Source organism: Echeneis naucrates, chromosome 10, assembly GCF_900963305.1.
Source record: "Echeneis naucrates chromosome 10, fEcheNa1.1, whole genome shotgun sequence".
Classification (NCBI taxonomy): domain Eukaryota; kingdom Metazoa; phylum Chordata; class Actinopteri; order Carangiformes; family Echeneidae; genus Echeneis; species Echeneis naucrates.
In genome coordinates, this window is record NC_042520.1 from 13861692 (window position 1) to 13881677 (window position 19986).

Sequence of the window (19986 nt, forward strand, 5' to 3'; positions counted from 1 at the left end):
AGGAATGGAACGGGAAAGGGTTTGGTAACTATGTAATTATGAGCTTTTTGAAAAGTCTTGCTGAGTTTGCTATAATTAATTGATGTCAGTGTTTTCTCTTAAGAAGCACCTTTCCTCTTATTAACAGACTGACTTTAATTCACCCTCATTTGTCATCAACAAAATTTCTTTTAATGTAACATGTTCTCCAGACAACTCAAGACAGTAGAAAGCCAGAGATCTGATGTCAAACCCGCCATTCAAGGTGACGACGTGTTTTAATAAAACTTTGCCTGTGTTGAACATATGTTTTTAATGAGTTGCTTTCAGGATATCAGTTCTGCTTTTTTCATAATACAATTGAGTTGGTTTTTCGTTTACACACTATACTGTGAGCAGCTCAGTTCTCACCTTTTGGCTTCAACATTGGTGCAAAAATGGTTACTGGTTCCTTAAAAGGCTTGAATAAAAATAACCTGGTCTAAGATAAATGCCAGCAGTTAATTTCGTTTATGACATCACTTGGTTTGATTAATTTCCTTCTTCTCAACCTAAGGATTTACAACCAGGTTGAGTGCTGCTGACTTTCTAGCGATGTGTCATTCGTGAACTAGTCGTTCATTTGGAACTAATCTTTTGTATGACTTGACAAGTCATCTAAGTGGGTGATTCGTTCTTGTTTCTGTAGTCCGCACAGGCTCAGATTTGTTCACAAACGGGTCTTGCTGCTGCATATAGTCTGTGTAGGAATGGCTGATTCATTCATGACTCATAAAATAGGGTCTTTCGTTCAATATTCACGTGGATACAGTAGTAACATGACCAATGCTTTTTTTTTTTTTTTTTTTTTTTTTATGACCAATGCTTTTATTACTGGTGAGGAGAACTATCTGATGTCAGCACAAAAGTTAACATTAGCTATGTACTTTAGCTATGGGATGGATGTTTAATTTGCCTTTCTGTTGGAACGAATTCATACACTACGGGCATGGGTGGACAATAATGAAGTGAATTTCCTTGAGGACTGTTCTTAAGTACAGTTTTTGAGTATCTGTACTTTGAGTTTTTTTTTTTTTTTTTAACTCCACTACATTTCTATGGATGCTCTTATTATTATTATTATTATTATTATTATCATTTTGTAAAATGCAAATCCTCTGTGCTTGTTCCAGGTAAGAATACGGCCACGGTGTATAATCCTCATCCTACCTGGATTATTTCTCCATAACGATCGGCTCATTCTTCATTATACATCATGGCCGTATTATTACCTGGAACACGTATTAGCTTGTGGCCAGAGTTGTCTTCTGTGGACATCACTGACAACACGGTCCAACTCCTCATCACTCACAGCTGAATACAGGTCTGTCTTTCTGCACAAAAAACATTAACAACAAGTAATGTCCCAGTCCTTGTATGCGTTGTTCTGTTTGAACCGGTGGAGTACTTCTTCTAAATTTGCAGTCAATATTTTTGTCGGAAAGTGCGGAAATAACGTCAACAACTTCAATAAATTCCTCTCCTTTACATGCTGCATGCTCTGGGTCAGCAGGTCCCACTTCCACATACTCTGCAAGGCGTAAAATGTCTCTCATAAATTCCCCAGAAAATTGAAGCACATCCTGTGTAGCCGCCATTTTTTGAAAGATTCCATGTTTCACCAAAGCAATTGATTCACCTTTGCCCTGTCCAGGCCAGCTGACAGTCTTGCCTGGGCCCGGGACAAAATAAGAGGCATGGCCCTCCCATGTCTCTCTCTCTGTTACCTGTCTGCAGCTGCAGCCCTCTCCTCTCTGTCTCTTCCTTTCTGATGTAGCTACCAAACTCAGCTGTTTCTGTCAAAGATAGTTTTGTGTCGGGCTTTCATACAAGCTAGGCTACAGGACATTAGCATTAGAGCTAGCCAGTTAGCTTAGTTACAAGCTAACTGCGCTGTTTCTTACCTTTCTCAACGTTTCTCATCCCAGCTTCACCATCACCACCTTTTTTAATATTTGTTTAGGCCGTTTCTGAACTCTTTATTTTCTTATTTTTCTTTCTTTTCCTTTCTGATCACCGGACTGATGCTGATCGGACATTTTCCTACCGAACTTCAGACAACAGGAAACAGCCTGGCATAGCAACAATAATCAAGGGGGGTGGGGCTTAGCGAAAGATCGCTGGCCAAACCATTTGTTGGGGGGTAGACAATCAGGAAGAAAACAAATAAGATGCTTATGTAACTCAAATGTTACACAATCTTTTCCACGTGTAGGCTTACTTTGACAACCTTTGAAAAATTATTCCATAATTTAATGAGGGCTCAGTTCTGGGCCCGGGACAGCAGACCCGTTTGTGCCCCACTATCGGCGGGCTTGGCCCCGCCCACTGACTTTTGATGGGTGAGTTTGACAGATAAAATAACAACAGGATCATGGAATAATTAATTAAATCGTGAAATAATGATATATATACTTAAGTAGGCTTTTGCCCAAAAGGGTGCTCAATAGCAAAGTTGTATTATATGCCAAGTGAAGCAAACCATGTTTCTCATCAGTGTTTTAAAGCCGTGCTTTTCCAGGCATTACTCAAAAGACAGCTACAGCGCCCTACTGGTTCCAATGAATGAAATGAACAAATGACTTGAAAAAAGATTAGTTCATTTTACTGAAGGAGATTAAAAGACCTGAGCCACTTAAAAGCTCCGAATCACTTCCCATCACTAATTCCTTCAGGTATTCCCCAAAGCCAAACGCAACCATCTAATAAGCACTCATAGAATGGCTGAAACTTGCAGATATATTTTTTTTTAATCTGATTGATAAGTTAATTTCCTGTTTACAATGTATCACAATATACTAAAAACTGCCCTATGAAAATTTCTAGAGACCCAGGTGACCTCTTTAAATTATTTTGTCCATAATTGTGATGAGACAAGAAAATTGAAAGGCTTGAACTAATAGCACATTATTCTTTATGAACAACCTTAGCCATTTAAGGAAAATAATTGCTGAGTACGTTTATTGTTTTGGCTTTTCTGGTAAACATCATAATGCCAAATTTTGATATTATCCATTTAATACATATTTAAATCAGTGATTTTTATAAATTATCTTTATTTCTGAAAACAGTGGACATGAAGGGTTACTTAAATTTTTATGTAGACAAATCAGTAAAGGCGACAATTCATTTAATTTGAAAACTCCACCACAGTCCGTTTTAAATGTAGGCAAATCAATTCAAAACAACGTGCTTCTTATAAGTTCATCTCAGCAGGTTTTAGTCTTTGAGTTCTTCTGCTCCCGACCCAAATGTGATCTGGGCTAATTTGGTGTAAATCTCAAAATGCCTGGAGCCCAAGAAGGTCCCGAAGAAGGCCTGGAGCACCAGCACCGCCCTCATCCTCCTGAGGATCGGTCTGGACAGGTCCATCCAGTACCGGAGCATATTGCCCTTCTCTGGCATCGGCGCTGTCTGGTACCTGGATGCGAGGGCAATGTTGACGGGTAAGGCCAGGATGATGGGGTACACACCGGCTCCGATCACCCCAACAAGCGCGCCTCTGATCAGGGCGCAGGAGGGGCAGTTGAGATCGCCGGACATGAGGGAGCTGGACACCAGAGCGTTGTAGAGGGCGGCTGTGGTCATGAAGGGCAACACGGCCATCGGCAGGCCGGAAGTTACGGGCGCCTGCGTGATATGCAGAGCTCTGCGATACAAGCTGTTGGATATTAATCCCGCAAGCGCTGCATTTCCCCCGAGATACAGAGGTCCATACATGAAGAATTTCTGATCCGTGTCAGGCAGCTTCTCGAAATTCTTGGCCAGCATTTCAACGATCACTGTCCTGCTGAGCGCATTTCCAGAGACGCTCTCCTTCCCCAGGCTGTCTGACATGTTCAGGGTTGAAGTCTAAACCATGAAATGTAAAACGTTAATGTTTCTGGCTGATATTCTGTTTAACAATGTGGACAACGCTGTTGTTTCGTTGAGATTGCACTGCCCTCAGCCTGCATACAGAGCGCAGACATGTCTTACCCACAATCCAACGGCTCTGAGAGTGTTCTGTGCCCTGCGTATTGCTTCCCAGGCAAGCACAGAGATTGGACGAAACAAATGGACTGCTCCGAGTTTTTACTTATCTCCTTTTAACAGGGCAGAGTCTCGATGTCCATAGTCAACACTTTAAATTAAATGCACGGATGGCTTAAAAAAGAACTCATCTGAGCTGCTTCTTAGAGTCAGATTCAGGTTCCTCCTTTGCTGCGTCGGAAGCCTCTTAATATTGTGCTCTCAGGAATATCAACTTTTCGTTCCGTGCATATACATTTTTTTGTAAACCCCTCAAAAAAGTATGGATAATATTTAAATGAGCTGTAGAAATAACAAATTTCAGTCGTAGACCTGAAAGACAAATTGAGGAATTAATCTTCCAATGTGACATCACTGTGCGTATGTGACGTCATGGAACGTGTTTGAGAAAGTTCAGGAAAAAAACCAAGTCGGGTAAAGAGTCGCCATCTTTAAAGAAGGAGAATCGGAAGCTCTCGTCGTTTCTTTGTTCATACTTTTCACGGAGCCGATTGTTCTGCTGTTTTGAATCGAACAGGTACTATAGAAAGGTACGCGGGTGTCTTTTAACGCTCTTCAGCCGCCATTTTATTTTCTTTCCGCCTATTCTAACGTTTTCCCTAATGTCAGCTAGCATTAGCCAGTTAGCTCCGCCGACATTCGACGCCTCACCAACAGGACCGCTAGGCCTGCAGCTACAAAATATGTCCAATCAGATGTAATAGATTTGACAAGCGGGCAATAGTCTAAGATCATAGAGACAATCAATATCTACAGAGGGCACTTGTGTAATTTACTAATTGCAATAAATTAATTTGATATATTGTATACTGTTTACGTTGTTGTGGATTCGCGCTGAAGCGCTCAGCGCTCGTTGGGGCCTTCAGAGAGACAGGGTTAGACAGTCTCGTAGTTACAATGCGGAAGTTGTTTCGTTTTAAGCTTGAGCGCTGCAAATTAACAATGTTTACTATTGATTTATATTGTTAACTATTATCCCGCAGTATTCTTTCGAAACATCTCAACCGTAAAAACATTGTGTAGTTCTAAAAAGTAATGTACCATGATCCCGAGGGCCGATGTACTGCTCTTTACACTCTGATATGGTATTTGACTAACAGTAAGACGAGAGTAAGATAATGTTTTCATGGCGAATCCGTGGTAAGATGAACACCGTCACAGTTGGTGTATTAATTAACTAGTTATGGGCCAACTACAGTGTGGACCTTCAACCTATTTGGCCAATTGTTTCTAATATACTTGCCTACCCTCTTTTGCATTATCCTGGTACAGTTGACCGTTTTAGTTTGCAACAGACGCTTGCTGAAGTGCGCTGCCTGATTTGCTATAAGGAAGTGGTCTCCACAGAAATAACGACTGAATTGCTGGGCCTGAGGCCATAGATGCACACACTCTAATTTAATTTGTGTTAATATATAGATTTAACACCCAGTTGTTGTTGTTGTTGGGTTTTTTTTTTTTTTTTTTTTTTTTTTTTTTTTTTTTTTTTTTTACAGTTATTTTTGCTGTTATTCCAGATGCGTCACTCAAAAAAGATGCGTTCCCCAGGTGTCTGGCTTGACGAATACAGCTGGGAAGAAAGGATGGAGTGTCGTAAGCGAAAGAACCGAGATTCCCACAGCAGCGAAAGAGAAAACAAGTCTAGAAGAACTCATCGTCACCACAAGGCATATGAAGGGTAAATATCGTTCACGTTTGCTGTGTTAAAATTTAGGGACATTTTGATTGCTCACATGCCCACAGCCATATCATAACCTGCTAGGTGAAAACTTTGGAGAAGTTAAGATCAATACTAAAATGAAATATATATATAAAATATATATATATATATATATATATATATATATATATATATATATATATATGAAAGAGTTTGTTATTTTTGATTTTGATTTTATTTTGATTTTATTATTTTATTTTATTTTATTTATTTTTTTTACCTGATCCTTAAAATGTACGTTCCTATCTTGAGCCATATTGGAGGGTGTGTTGATTGTCAGATCAGATCTGGTCTTAACACGAGAAACTGGTTAAATTTAGATAGCAACTAATGCAAAATGTGGGTCAGTTAGGCTTTAAAGTGCTGACACTGTGTCTTGTATACCATCATATTACCACTAGTTTTCAGAAATCTAGTGACTTGTGTTTCTGTCTATTGCAGTGACCTTCAAAGTAAACCACTAAGGGTTCAGACATATAAAAGATGTGCTATGTATGTAGTTAAACACAGCCCACTTATGGCTGTGTCATATGTTATTGTAATAGTATTCCAAATGTATCTATTTTGATAGTCAATTCAGTTCATCCTTAGATAATAGTTAATTGTTAATTTCAGTTCACCCATGACACAGTTGGACAATTGTGTCTATTTTTCTGAGCATTTATGATGACCAAAGAGGGTACATGAGGTATTTTCACATCTGCTCGAATGTCAATCCTGTAGAGAGGCAGACCTCTTCCTGGAAGACACCTGACACTACCAGGGTGTTGGGGCTCTTGGGGTTTCTTGATCTTTTTTAGATCCCAAGATGCTAACATGACCTACTTGGTGGGCATGCTTGAGGGAATGAGAAACATTCTGCATAAACTCAACTTTAATGAGTGACGACTAAGACATTTAAAAGCAAAATGCATATGAGGAGTCCTTGGAAGGTAATATGAAATTTAATGTGAAAAGATGGGAAATCAAAAGAGTTTTTCTTGTGTGGAAAAAATTTCCATAGACAGATGATAGCTCCTGGTTCTGATGTCCCCAGGATTTGCAGGTGTAGAATCGCATATCACATTATGCGCTATCAGATTGTGATGCAAATTGTTCCACTTGTGTTTCAAGAAAGGCATGCAATCGTTTGCCAGAAACATAAATGTTAGAATTTCCCTGATGTGTGGCATTACATGTTGGCATTTGCACTCCTCAGAATGCTATTTGGGCAGTGATAATCTGTCCCTGAAATGCTCTGAACTGCACCCTGTCACTGAACAAGATGCTTGCCATTTGATGATTGTAAATCAGTGTGTTGCTAATTACAAATCTTACATAAATGGTGCAGGGGATAGAGTGTCAGGCAATAGGCGGACCATTAGCACCTTCATATCCAGTCTTCACTAAGAGCTTGATCATAGAAAGAAACTGGGATGTTTTTCCTGACCTGAACATTTTTCTTTTTTCTGATCTATTGTTATTCATTTTTCTTTGACAACAGGCACTGTCTGGAGACCCGTAGTTTGAATCAGAGGCTGGACTCTCGGGATCAGCGCCCCAAGGGTCGCAGTTTTGACATGGCTTGTGAGGAGGACAGCCGCGATGACACCTGCAAGGACAAAAACCTTGACTGGCACCACTATAGCAAGTCATCGGGACGTAGTGGGCGCAGTGGTCGAAGTGGTCGCAGCAGGCGAAGCAGCCACAGGCACAGAGACCGAAGGCGCAGGAGAAGCCAATCTCGCCACAGGTCCACCTCGGTACGACAAACTCCTTGTCTCATCTATCCTCCTCCCTTGTCTATACCACCAGTTCGAAAGGGTCATAATCACTGGTGTTTAGCCAATGCGTAACACCTATTTCTTTGTCTCTCTATATCTCTGTGTCCTACACGTCACTATTAAGCATGATTTCCAGTAATGACATGGAGGGAACTTATGGGCTCAGGAAGTAAAGGATTATGAGTGCTTTATTGATTTTTCAAGAGAAAAGTGGATCCAGTATTTCTGCTGAAATATTAGTGGGTAGTTTTGGGACCTGATAGTAAAGAATACAACTACATGTAGAAAGACTGTAATCACTCAAGTTCAGTTTTTTTTTTCTGTACTACTCTGAGAAAGTTTCTCATCTGAAAATCTTGTTGCCATGTTTTTCTTCTGTAACACACACTATGTGGTGGCTGGCGCCCAATTTCTCTGACGGGGCTGAATTTGAATTTGCTGCTCCGTCCATTCGCCTGGCGGTGTTACTGAACGGGCCGAATCTATCCACCCCTACACCTCCCCCCCTTGGCCTGGTTGAATGAATGACGATGTCGCATTGTGGTGGCCTGGTGCTGGCTGACTGATGGGTTATTGATGTGATGGCGGATTGCGGCGGTTCCGGTGCAGAGGAGGAGCCATCACCGCAGGAGCAGGAAAAGATCCAGGAGTGTTGAGGATGATGACGAGGGTCACCTCATCTATCACAGTGGAGACATGCTGAGAGCGAGATGTATAGAATATATACCTTTTTTTTCCTACTGTTGTTCACACTTTGTCTCTCACTCTCTTGTTGTCTGGTTGTTATTTCCAAACATTAGTTTAGGAAGAAGTATTTGGGCCAGTAGCCTTAATTTTTTTTTTTTTTTTTTTTTAAAGGTTAGCTATTGCTTGTCAATAACATATTTAGCATTGAGTTGTATGTTGCCAGTGTTGAAAAGCCTGTTTATAGTAGTGTATCTAAACAACAACGTAACATCAGTGCAGTGAACCAGCCAAAGGACAGTGTTCCACTTTGTCAGTGCTGTGTATCTAACTTCTGCTCTCTTTTCTGTAGATGAAATTGTGTGTACTCTAGGAGAGGGTGCCTTTGGGAAGGTTGTTGAATGCATTGATCACACTAAGTAAGTACAACTTGGAAAATATGACACATTTTTAAACAGTGTGGTTATATATTTTTTTTTAATTTCTTTCTCTGTAATATTGACAATGTTGTGTGTTTCCAGTGATGGAGCTCGTGTGGCTCTGAAGATCATTAAAAACATAGACCGCTACCGTGAGGCAGCTATGTCTGAGGTAGAGGTTCTTGAACAGCTGAAGTCCCTTGATTCTGACAAAAGATAGTAAGTCATAGCCACAAAATTCTGATAATCTTGAGGTTATGACATAGACAAGAACAACGAAAAACAATTTTTTGCATTATTGTCTCTCCCCCCTTTTAGTGCATGTGTACATATGTTGGACTGGTTTGACTACCATGGCCACATATGTATTGCTTTTGAGTTGCTTGGCCTCAGCACCTATGATTTCCTTAAGGAGAACAACTTCCAACCTTTCCCGATTGAACACATCAAACACATGGCATACCAGATCATACAGGCTGTTCGATGTAAGCTCTCATCACACACGTACACAGAAAATACATTATGGCTTTGAACAGCCCAGTTTAAAATGTGTGGTCTTACCTTTCAGTTTTACATAAGAACAAGCTGACTCATACAGATCTGAAGCCTGAGAATATTCTCTTCATCGATTCAGACTATGACATCGAGTACAACCCAGAAAAAGTAAGAAACCCAAATATTTAAACAAAAGTAAAATTAAGAAATTAATTATTGGAAAAAGTTAGTCCTGTTTGTGCAGGCAGCTATTTGAGTACTTGATTTTTCTTGTCTGCAGAAACGAGATGAACGAACATTGAAAAGCCCAGATGTGAAAATTGTGGACTTCGGTAATGCCACATACGAACATGAGCACCACACATCTGTAGTGTCAACACGTCACTACCGTGCTCCTGAAGTCATTCTAGGTAAGTGGCAATTTTAAGACATTGCAATAAAAATGTAGGAAGAGCCTTTATTGGAGTTTTGACATGTAATCCACATTGTTGCTTTCAGATTTGGGCTGGGATCATTCCTGTGATGTCTGGAGTGTAGGCTGTATACTCATCGAGTACTATCTTGGATCAACTCTTTTCCAGGTAATCTGCTTTTTTTTAACTAATAGTTATTAATACTTGTGAAGTTAACCATAGCATTTATTAAGTTGGCTTTTCATGTTCGTGTCTTTAGACCCATGACAGTAAAGAGCACCTTGCTATGATGGAGAGAGTCCTGGGCCCCATCCCCACAGACCTCCTGCAAAAAACCAAGTAAGAGCCCATTATCTGATTTCTAATTATGTCTCATGGGGGCATGGAAGACATTTCAACCTTGTGCTTTGGATTTGTAAACAGTGATTTCTGCTAAACGATTATGATGTTATTCTTTGGCAGGAAGCGGAGGTATGTTCACCGTTGCAAGCTGGACTGGGATGTGCACAGTTCATCTGGGAGATATGTCAGGAAACACTGCAAACCCCTCAAGGTGAGAGGAATTCAACCACTTAGTCTGTTTGAAAATGCGTCTATTCATTTAATTAGGACATGGACTTTCAAAGAGACTTAACAATTGTCTCCCTCCCCCCCAGCATTACATGGTTTCTAAGAATGAAGACCACCATCAGCTGTTTGACCTGATAGAGAAGATGATGGAGTATGACCCAGCAAAGCGCCTCAGTCTCGAACAAGCTCTCCGCCATCCCTTCTTCTCCTGTTTCTACAGCAGCAGCAGCAGCAGCAAACACAGCAGCAGTAGCAAAAGGAGACTGAACTCCTGAACCTGTAAACGCTTGACCTGTAATGTCAGTCACAACCTGGCATCAACATCCATTTCCCATGGTGCTCGGTGCCAGCATGTACTTCCTGACTCTCCAGGAGAGCTCTACCTTAACTGACTGTATCAGTCGACTGCCCTGCTTTGCTGAATCTTGTCCCTGACTCAGTTCTTAATCTCACACATCCACGAGTTCTTTCTTTTCAGTATGATGTAGGAAATCTGCTGAACGAGGTGTTATCTATTTATATTCAGTTTTGGTTTCTGATTATGTCTTTGTAGAGGTTTTTTTTTTTTTTTTTTTTTTTTTTTTTTAAATTCTTGAATAGTTTAGTTCATGTCCATGCTGTTTGCACATTGTGAAATAGTTGATGGGTCATGTAAGATGGAATATGCTTTTTCCCCGATTCAACCTCAGCAGTAATTTATTCAGCTTTATAAATGTATAAATGCTTGTTCAGGCAGAAAATCCTTTGTATATATGTTTCTCTTTTTCACTGACGGGTTGTGTAACTTTTGCTTTGTCGTGTACATTTTCTCAATAAACGTGGATAGATAAGCGTTGACTTGTTTATTGGGGTGTAGCAGCCGCATCCGGCCACGGGGTGGCAGTAAAGGGCTGCTGTCTGCAAAATGAAACTCGGCCACTGATCAGTGAATCAATAGTTTGCGCTGGTGGTTTCTGTAATGGGGGAGAAAATCACCCTGACCAGGCTGGTAACACGCCATTGTATCAATTAAGACTTGTTTAAAAAAAAAGGGAAGCCTATTTCAAAATTGTAACAATTTAAAACTGAACTCAGAAATGCTGTATCAGTTTAATTACAATTTGACATCGACTTTGGGAACACCATTAAATGGACAGGTGTTCATGTGGTCAATACCCGTCCTTCAGTGAAAAACACTGCCATTTGTTTTGTCTGTGACCTTGCCCCGTAAACTACTATTTGGATATTCAGCAAATTATACAATTTGGTGCGTTATTCTGCATCTCTGCCACAATGGCTTTGAATATTAAACTATCTGCAGGGAGTCAATGAAAGAAGTCCGTCAGCCTCCCCCAGCTGTCAATCCACACGGACCCACGTGGTCCGCAGGGCGGGCGCATCTCTACCAGCTAAACGTGCAACTTTTAGAGAGGCAAACAATTGGACGCGTTGGTTAGTTGCACTTGCGCATCCATGTCGCATACTCCAAAACCGGAAACCGCGACCTGCAGTCAGGAGGCGCTTCTTCTCTGTTTGGCAGCCAGATCTCCTTCATCCGTCGGTGGAGCAAACCGGGTGCATCTCAGGAGGCTTTGGATCCTGCAGCCGGTTGTTCGCTGTGAACGCGTTAAAGTCGCCGCTTAGTTAGTCCACGGAAGCTGCTTCCACACTGGTTACAGGGCTGCACCGGCAAAACAAACCATCTCTGCGTTTTTCATCAGCGAAAGCTTTTGGAGCAGGATTTCAGCATGGATACAGCCAGCGACTCCATGGGAGAGAGCAAGCCGGCGTGCCGATGTGCCACCAAGCCCGCGGCGCAGCGGTGGCTGCCGGGCTTTCCCGGCGTCCTCTGCCTACTGCTGTCTCTGAGCTCCATCACCGTGTGTCTCCTGATGAGCATCAAGACCTTCCAGCTGGAGAACCGACTGCAAATGGAGATTGACAAAGTGTCCATCTTCAACCCGCCGCACAGGGTTTTTCTGAATGAGGATGGGAGTCTAATACCGGAGCTGAGCGCACCTATAGGGAGACTGGTGAAACAGGTACACGGCGTCGATCTGGGATTCAATTAAAAACTAATAGTTGTTGCTAAATCTATGTGCTGCTCGCCAAAAAAACAAACAGAAAAACAAACAACAAAAACACACACACCACACACGCGCTGCTCGCCATTGCGTAAAGCATGCGTAAATACAGGGGACATGTAGTAAGTTTTGCAAACACACAGGCATGGAGTTTACAGGTTACTGCTCATTTTTAACGCACGACCTTAGGAATCCAACAGGGCTGCAGATGGCTTATTAGTTTACAGTTAAAGCTCTTTAGGTGACATAACCACTGATAATAGACGTCAACCCATAATTTAATCACGTGGAAAAGAAGTCCAAGGTTTTTTCGTTTAGGAGCAGTGTGTAATGGGACAAAGATTTTAGTCTTATTTATTTAATATTAGACACTGATATTATTTTAATCCCAGTCTAATTTATGAAATATTAACTTTTTAGATAAAGATGACCATTTCTGTATCATATAAGGCCTAAAACCAAATGAAAACCTCCCACCACTTCCACTATTTTGAACTAAGTGTAAGTGTTTTTTGTTTGTTTGTCTGTTTTTAAATAAACTGCTATTTGCTGTGTGTTTCTACAGGAAATGGTGTTGCTGATGCCAAAAGCACGAACAGCAAGGGATGTTGGCCAAGACTGCTCCTGTCCTCCAGGTACCTGTGTCTGCACTTTTGACCCATTAGTGCCGCTCACACCAGGACACATGATCCAAAACATGCAATGCACTTAGTCAGCGGCCCGTTTCAGGTCGAAGCTCCACTCCAATCTCCACTGCGAGTGAAAGCTGATGGTCTCTCTCCTTGTGATGCTTTTGGCAGATCTCCAGATCGTCTAGAGCTTGTGTCTTGTCTTTTTATGTCCGGGGGGAATTATGGCCCTGAGTCTGTGAAGGGTCCATACGGTGATGGCAGCGCTCAGCACTCTGTTGTAGGGACGTGCAGTCAGCGTCAGTGGAGGATGCTCACTTTAATAGGTGGAGCAGCCGTGTGCCAAGGTTGGCCGCTCTTGGCTTGCGGTGTTCGTTACATGGCTTGGGATAGTTCCTAGGGTGGAGAACGGTGTGTGATCTGCATCGTGTTACACACAGACAGCCCTTTTATGTTTGTGAGTTGAAGAGAGATGGTATTTCTTTTATTTTGGTCAAAGTTGTTGGTTTTGATACATCAATACATGTCCATGAACATCATGTACGTGTGGCCAGCTCCACCTCACCTGTGGAAAAGGAACAATTTGTGTGTGTTTCATTTTGAAGTTGAGTTGAGCCATTGTTTCTTGAGAAAGAAAAACTTCTGCTTTCTGCTCCAAACATGTTTTTATCGAGAAGTCAGAGCTTTTTCAAAGATTTTTATCCACATAACTGGGTAATTCTCTTGTCTGGCTTCTTTCTTTCTTGCTTGCTTTCTTTCTTTCTCTCTGTCTGGGCGTGAAGAGCCCCACAACACGGCGAACAGGTGAAAGTATTCACAAGTGGAATTTCTGGCTCAATTTCAACACATTCTGTTTCCTAGTCTGAGGTCTCCTGGGCCAAGATGGCTCGTTTGTCGGCAGAAGTTGGTACAACGATTTGCTGTTTGCTTTGGAGCCACTGACACTGGGAACACAAGCTGTCCGTCTTTGCTGCTGTTGCACTTTTGACTTTCAAGTTATTCTTACTACGTATGTCTCAGTAGAAAAGTAATCAGGCATGTAACTTGTAAAAAGTTGCCTGATTACAACCAGCTTTCACTGCCTTACTGTTGTTTTACAAATATAATTAGACTATTAGATATTGTCTCCGCTGCTCACAGACACACAAAACTATTCAGAAGTCTCCCTTTTGAAATATGGCATCCTGTTTTTAGGAAAACAAAAGGCTTTTTTTTTTTTTTTTTTTTTGTAAATGTGGCTTCGATGCAACCAGATGCCCACAGACATGTATTTTTCCTGTCTCAACGAGATTGCTCAATACAGACTTGTTAACATTTCTCCATAAAATGTGTTTATTTCTAAAGAGAGTTTCTCAGCTGATAAACATTTTCTTTTTGATGTGCATTAGAGGCCAACTGGGTTCTGTCAGCAGTGAACGTGTATTTGTGCTAACATGGGATTTCTGTCAAATGTTTTAATGTGCATGTACCTGAGATGGGCATCTGTGCTTACATGTGTGCATCCCATTTGAGTCCTTGTGAGAAAGTGTACAAGCCGTATCACGGCACCATGCGGCTGCGTGTATGTCTAATATTCAGTCTGTGAGTCTTTGAGGGGCCGACAGAGGCACCTCTCTCAACCCGACAGTGTAAGAAGAGACTCTTCGCTCCCTTTAGCACCAGCTCTCAGCACCTGAAACTTGAATCTCTCACCACTAGGATCACAGGCCAAGGTATTTCTGCCTCCATGTGTGTGAGAGATGCACTACCACGCAGCACGAGTGGCATTTCTGCCAGCGGAGCTATGCCCTCCGCATCAGTGTGCTCACCTTACAGCATGCATGAGGTCAGGGGCCCAACAGAGGGCAGCACTTCTGCAGCGCCACTGATGCTGTATGCAGTGATGCTGACACTTTAATTGAAACTTCTGACTGAAGGACTTCCTTCTGGTGGGGGGAAAAAACATTTTGGAGGCAAAACAGTTTTGAGTCACAGTATCCCTAAATGAAATTAGCATCTCTGACATTGGGACATTTGCCTCTCGTAGCACCTCAGTGGAAGCAGCATTGTGACACTTTTATGCTCACAGATACAACACGGCCAGCAGTCGTAAAGTCTTAGGCAAACTATGTCAGAGTCCAAGTCTGCTTACAAGCTTCAGGTGTTTGCAATTAACGCCCGCCTGTTCTCTCAACAGACACACACAACATATATTCGCAGAGAAATGTACACACACATTCATTACCAGCACATGAACATAACACCTTTATGGTGCCTTGACTAATTAGAAACATGTGGGGGGCTGTATGTGTCCTGTGTAGGGGGAGTGTATTGTCATCTCTGCAATTTGCATTAGAGGTTTTCTAACAGCTCTGTTTCTGACTAGGGGGCACAAAGTGTGCCCACACTTGGGCACGGGCCCAAAACTAAATGCCAGCTGGAGACAATCACTTACCGGTCACTGAAGACTGGAGCTGGAAATTTCTGTTGGGGTTTTAGGAAATTAGAAAAGACTTTTTTCTCTATTACTTTGAAATCAACAATTAACCAAACGTAAGTGAATATGAGGACCAGAGATCAGACGCCTGGCTCACTTTCCACAGACCCCCCTTCCGTTATTCTAACACTGTCTGCTGTAGTGTGAGGTTCAATGACTACAATATAAGTTCCTCAGGCCGTCATCGGTGTGAGTGTTGCTGGGTGTTAATCTGCCTTTCTGGGGATCAACCTCATGTCCAGGAGGCAGACGTGAATCTCTTCTTTCCCAGATTCCTGGTCTCCTGCCTGGAGGAGGGGCTGGGGAAACCCAGCTTTGGGGGGACCTGAGACCCACAATGGACCCAATATCCACAGGGTGCCATTTTAGTTTTAGAGCCATAATAAATTACAGGAAGGTCATGGCTACCTATGTAATCTAACAGCATACAGAGAACGAGATCCATTGATGACTATTTCAAAACAATAAATGCAAGACATTTGCTTTCATAGCCTGTCCCATTTCAGATTAGTTCCACCATAGCAATGCGCTGTGGGCAGTTTCCTTTACAACTATTAATATGTTGGAGAGCACCACATAACTAGCTGTGTGTGTGTGTGTGTGTGTTGCGCACATATATATTTGTTTTGATGTCTGCATGCATATGTTTTAGTGTGTGGCTCCCAGTGACTGACTGCATTGCTTGAAATTCACGGTGTGTGAAGCATCCTGTGGCAGAAAAGCCAGGTGGCTTTTTACATTTATGTTGCAGGGTGAAGGAGACTTCAAACCAGGGAAGAAAAAATAGAAGTTTAAAAATAAAAACTACCTTCTACGTTGCTGCAGCACATAGTGAAGTGTCTGTGCCAACAGAGCTGGTCTGCAGTTAGTTTTCTGCATGTAATTTTTTCCTGCTCTAGAGTATATATTCTTTACAATAAATCCTTCGAGATCCAGTTCACCTGTCTTTATTTGTAAAAATTAGTTTTCCAGACTGTTATTTGCATATGCACTTATATTCAGGTTTTTTAAGGAGAGCGCAATTGCTTTATCAGAGGTCATTTGTCCTGTGATGGGTATTGGCTGGAAGGAAGTAGCCTACGCTTTTCCCCCAACCTCCTCCCGCCTTTCCTTACAGCCTGCTTTTCATTTACCACTATATCAAATACTACAGATACAGTTGTCATACGGACAGCTGCTCTAACGCACAGCTGCGTGAGCCCCATGTCCTTAGGTTACTTTCATCCTTATGCTGAAGTGTCTGTTGTTCCCTCTGGCCACTGTAAGAGGCAAATAAAATTGAGGGACTCTTCTTGAGATCTTGTTCTAATTTGGAAGGCGATCTTGGACAGCTAGAATCTACTCAGTTTATTTGTAGAGGGACCGGGGAATGCTGTGTCTTGGCTGGTTAGAGATATTTCATTTGAAGATGTTTGTCAAAGGCTGAATTAGTTAGGTTTAGGTTCAAGAGTTGCTTCTAGATATATTTACTTTATTCTTCATAAGTGAGTTGCATCTGATAACAATACTAATACGTAATACAATTGTATTTGTTTTAATTAATTTTTAAGAATTTAAGAATTCATTTGGTGAAAATGGTTTTGTGTTATTTTAATGAGGCAAAGTTGGAACAAGCTGGTATGATCTGAGGAACTTTACATGAGAGTGCAGCTCCCACAATACGACCCCCCCACTCCCCGTCTTTCATCACCCCTCTTATTAAAGTTAGCTTTGTGAAACCAGTATTTCACAGCAGAGCTGACATTCTTCCTTTTGAAAAATAAATAGCTGGACATGGACTGGCCAGTCCCCCGCCCATTAAGGCCCACAAGGGTCTCAGGAACAAACAGAGTAGCAGAGCAGCAGTAGGTATTAAACGCACTACAGACTGCTCACTTTCATGAAGAAATCGTCTGGGAGGACACCAAGCAGCTTCCAACTGAAATGACCTGAGCCACACAACGTTATCTGTAACAACACTTTGTAACAAGGACAGACCACACACACACAGAGGAGGCAAATTCAAGAACATCATTCACACAACCAGTAGACGGAAACAAACACGCATAGATTGACAGTTACAAGAAGGAAGCTGAGACTTCTCCAGGAGGAAGATCCAGATCCAAAGCCTCCTGTGACAAGGATGACAAGGTTAAGGAGATAGTAAAAGGCACACAGCCTTGGTGCTTATGTGCTTGAGGGCATAAACAAACACCAAGTTTAAAAGATGCTGTATTATCAGCAAGGTTGCAGTAATCTTAAGACAGCATGGACCATACTGTATGTAGAAGGCTCACTTCACTCATTGAAACTGAGACATATCTGCTGGTAGCAGTCACAATGACAGATTTAAATAATCAATGAATGAGCCACTGCCTAAAAGTTAAGGTGTAAAGATAACTTATAAATAGGGATTTAAAGGCCTCAGTGGAGTCAGATGGTCTGAGGTTGGCAGCGTGGGTCGCTTCAGAATGAGAGCCAGAAACTTTAAAACACCTCATTTTTAGTGGTTTGTAGTTTAACATGGGTAAGAAAAGGCAGCTTTTGTGATGTGTGTAATGTGCTGAGCCGAAGAATGTGTCTACTGTCATCTGTCATATTTTAAGAAATCACACAGTTGTCAAGAGTTATTGTTATGTGTTCAAACTTGCTGCACCATAGACCACAATCTCAGTTTTGGTTTTGACCAGAAGGCCTCTAATTTGATTGTTATAGAAGTTTCAAAAGCTTTTACAGGGAGATATATCTGAGTATCATCAGTGTACTGGCAGAAAATGATTCCAACTTGTTGGTCCTCCATATTTCATATCACAAAATACTGATGAAATACTGGCTGGCTTTAGCCGCATGAGTGCCACGCCCAAGAAGCGAAATTGGTTTTCCAGTTGCTGTGAGAGTAAAGAATGATCTAGAGAGTGAGAAGCTGCTTTGAGATCAAGTAAGCGGAAGAGCATATGTGAAATCTGTAGAAAGCAGAACATAATTTATCATTATAGCAAGTGCAGTGTCAGTGGAGTGACGAGCCCTGAAAGTAAATAGCAAATGTTTGACAAGGTTACTACTGTCACTGTGATCCTGGATGAATGTGTTTTTGAAGCAACAGTTTAACTGGTAGTTTTGTTGGAAAATATGAATATGACAACAATGATTCTGTATTTAATCTTCTCTACTTCATTGCAGGATAACTTTAAAATGTTCACTGGTCTGCTTACGGGCGGGCACATGTTTCCTGAGTAAACCGAGGTGTAGATCTCTTTGACTGTCTAGTTTTGGAAGTAGGAAGTACAACCCAACTCGAAGAAACTAAATAGAGCCATGTTTAAATCACCAGTTGAATATTCATCATGAAAAATGTGCAGAATAGACAACTGAGATTCATCCAGTGATGGCAGAGGACAGACCTGGTTCCTAAACACCGCTGGGTGTAATTATTGGCATAATATAATATTAGCTGCAGGAGTTGCCTGTGGTCATTAAAAGCAGGAAATGATGTGGAGTGGTTGAAGAAAATAACCCTGATTATAATTTATTTAAAGGATTTTGCATGTATGTGGTCATATTTAAGTATCAGACTTGGTCGTCACCTCTTGGCCAGCATTGGAAGGAGTTATTTCAGGAAAAGGCGTGTGTTGAGCAACAGTTATATTAAGGCCTGTTTATATTTACATCGCTGTGGTACTGAAACTGAGCTTTACATGCCCTGCATATCTTCATATAATGGTACAAGGACACACAAACAACAATTGCTCTCACACTTGACCCTTAAAGATACACGGAGCAGATAATTTTTCTCACCTTAATCTGCATTTTTGAGAAACATGCTCGGTGTGAATTATCAAGCAGCAGTTAAACTGTACTGGGTTATTTTATTCAAAGTGATGTCGGATTTGATCAGCTATCAATGTGTTTTGCAACACGCACAGCATCAAAGGAAAGCTTGACGTAGGAAAACATCTGATTTGCTGCTTTTCATAAAGTAATGCTTTGTTTAAGGCAGATGATTTCAAAACACCAGTTGTTTTCAGCAGAGCAGTGTGCATCAAAAGTATCAAGCGGTGTGTCAAACCACAGGGATGTAATTCATGTCTTCTATGTTGAATTGATTCAAGAGCATCGCAAGAAAAACTTTCATGGAGTTTCTGGAGCCCCAGAAACTGTGAAATTCAACTGATGCTTTTTGAAAGGATCTTTTTTATAATATAAGAGCATTAAAAAAAACTCTTTAGTTGTTAAATCACAGTAAGTTAGTAAAACACTCTTTAATGCGGTCCTTTTGAATTAAAATATATAAATATGAGAATTGTTTGCAACATCCTGGTTGGTTTAAGAGATTATTTAAGGTAAGAAAAAGCTTCAATTAATTGTATTTTGGCTTCAAGCTTTAGGTACTGCATCTGAAATATTCACTAAACCGGTATTTTAGTGTTTTTGTTTGAGTGTATTTTTAAAAAATAAGCTTTCCTTTACCAAACAATTGCAGTAAGCTTCTTATTTAAGGCATGACTGTCACAAAAGTACTGCAATAAATGATAAGAGATAAAAAAAAAGATTATCCAACTAACCCAATTAGCCAGGAAAGCCATATTTTCAGCTTCAAATCTGTTTGAGAGCTGGTAGGAGAGGCATTCGCTTAGCCAGCAGTGACACGGTGCCAAATGTGGAAACTATTATGATGTTTTCTTTAATTATCTTAAGTGGCAGGTGACAAGGTGAATAGTCTTTTAA

At 41.2% G+C, this 19986-nt stretch overlaps 3 protein-coding genes across 19 annotated transcripts in view; 2 read left to right on the forward strand and 1 right to left on the reverse strand.

The window, feature by feature from the left end:
- Positions 1-2847: 2847 nt before the first annotated feature.
- On the reverse strand, positions 2848-3997 carry tmem126a (transmembrane protein 126A). Its single transcript, XM_029512882.1, has one exon. The coding sequence runs from the start codon at positions 3853-3855 to the stop codon at positions 3238-3240; it is 618 nt and encodes a 205-aa protein (XP_029368742.1). The 5' UTR covers positions 3856-3997; the 3' UTR covers positions 2848-3237.
- A 451-nt stretch (positions 3998-4448) lies between these two features.
- On the forward strand, positions 4449-10945 carry LOC115050236 (dual specificity protein kinase CLK2-like). Of its 7 annotated transcripts, none has more exons than XM_029513053.1 (13): positions 4449-4567; positions 5568-5728; positions 7254-7512; positions 8143-8245; positions 8570-8636; positions 8739-8855; positions 8955-9121; positions 9205-9299; positions 9412-9541; positions 9630-9712; positions 9804-9883; positions 10007-10097; positions 10201-10945. In XM_029513053.1, exons 2-13 carry the CDS (start codon positions 5568-5570, stop codon positions 10387-10389), a joined length of 1542 nt encoding a protein of 513 aa, XP_029368913.1. In that variant the 5' UTR covers positions 4449-4567; the 3' UTR covers positions 10390-10945. The 7 variants fall into 7 exon arrangements, with proteins under 7 accessions (XP_029368913.1, XP_029368916.1, XP_029368912.1 ...); XM_029513056.1 differs by having other exon boundaries at positions 4462-4580; positions 5599-5728; XM_029513052.1 differs by having other exon boundaries at positions 4466-4580.
- A 597-nt stretch (positions 10946-11542) lies between these two features.
- Positions 11543-19986, forward strand: part of LOC115049934 (collagen alpha-1(XXIII) chain-like) — a 103594-nt gene continuing 95150 nt past the window's right edge. For all 11 annotated transcript variants that reach the window (XM_029512576.1, XM_029512583.1, XM_029512584.1 and 8 more), the window contains exons 1-2: positions 11543-12135; positions 12743-12812. In XM_029512576.1, the coding sequence (XP_029368436.1) occupies positions 11842-12135; positions 12743-12812 (364 nt within the window). In that variant the 5' untranslated portion in view covers positions 11543-11841. The remainder of the gene's footprint in view (positions 12136-12742; positions 12813-19986) is intronic.